The sequence below is a fragment of the Cebus imitator genome, unplaced genomic scaffold (genome assembly GCF_001604975.1).
Source record: "Cebus imitator isolate Cc_AM_T3 unplaced genomic scaffold, Cebus_imitator-1.0 Scaffold280, whole genome shotgun sequence".
Lineage (NCBI taxonomy): Eukaryota > Metazoa > Chordata > Mammalia > Primates > Cebidae > Cebus > Cebus imitator.
Genome location: NW_016107595.1, coordinates 3,075,839 through 3,076,721, shown reverse-complemented (window position 1 = coordinate 3,076,721; position 883 = coordinate 3,075,839). Strand labels below are relative to the sequence as shown.

The 883-nt window shown below is 62.4% G+C and overlaps 1 protein-coding gene across 1 annotated transcript in view; it reads left to right on the top strand.

Annotated features, from left to right (window-relative positions):
* Positions 1-567, top strand: part of TMEM161A (transmembrane protein 161A) — a 21,478-nt gene extending 20,911 nt beyond the window's left edge. The window contains 1 exon segment of the mRNA XM_017501354.2: positions 1-567. Within this exon segment, the coding sequence (XP_017356843.1) occupies positions 1-255 (255 nt within the window). The 3' untranslated portion in view covers positions 256-567.
* The last annotated feature ends 316 nt before the right edge of the window (positions 568-883 follow it).

The window sequence follows — 883 nt, the reverse complement described above, 5'->3', positions numbered from 1 at the left end:
GGAGGCTATTCCTGGGGCCTGGGCCCAGCCCCTCTACTATACCCCGACCCATCCTCAGCCAGCGCTGCCCCCATCGGCCCCAAGGAGGACGAGGTCCAGCAGACTGCAGCGCGGATCGCTGCGGCCCTGGGCGGCTTGCTCACGCCCCTCTTCCTCCGCGGTGTCCTGGCCTACCTCATCTGGTGGACAGCTGCCTGCCAGCTGCTATCCAGCCTCTTCGGCCTCTACTTCCACCAGCACTTGGCGGGCTCCTAGCTGCCTGCAGACCCTCCTGGGGCCCTGAGGTCTGGTCCTGGGCCAGCAGGACATGAGCCTGCCCGCTCTGTGTGTGCCCCGGTGTCCCCAGCTGCGAGGTGAGGCCGGACTCTTCGCCGTCCCCTTCACCGCAGTGCCTGAGCCGCGGCCCCCCTTGGATGCCGAGTTTCTGCCTCAGAACTGTCTGTCGGACCCAGCAGCGCGAGGGTCCCGAAGCCATTGTCTCCAAAATGTGTGTGCCAGGTTTGAGTGGCGGGCGTGCTGCTGGCTGCTCTTCTGAACAAATAAAAGGAGCACGCCGATTTTTACAAACGGTCTGAGGGCTTTGGGACTTGGGTGTGTGCAGGGTGGTAGCCGCCTGCACATCCCTGTGGCACCTGCCCCGGTGCAGGGTGGGGGCTGCGCGGGAGGGAGAGCAGAGCAGGACTGAGGGGAGCGAAGGTTTGGGAGGAGAAAGGAAGGAGGAGGCCGGGCGCGGCAGCTCACACCTGTAATCCCAAATCTCAACATTTTGGGAGGCCAAGGCTGGTGGATCACTTGAGGCCAGGAGTTCCAGACCAGCCTGGTCAACATGGTGAAACCCTGTTTCTACTAAAAATACAAAAAAAAAAAAAAGGCCAGGCATGGT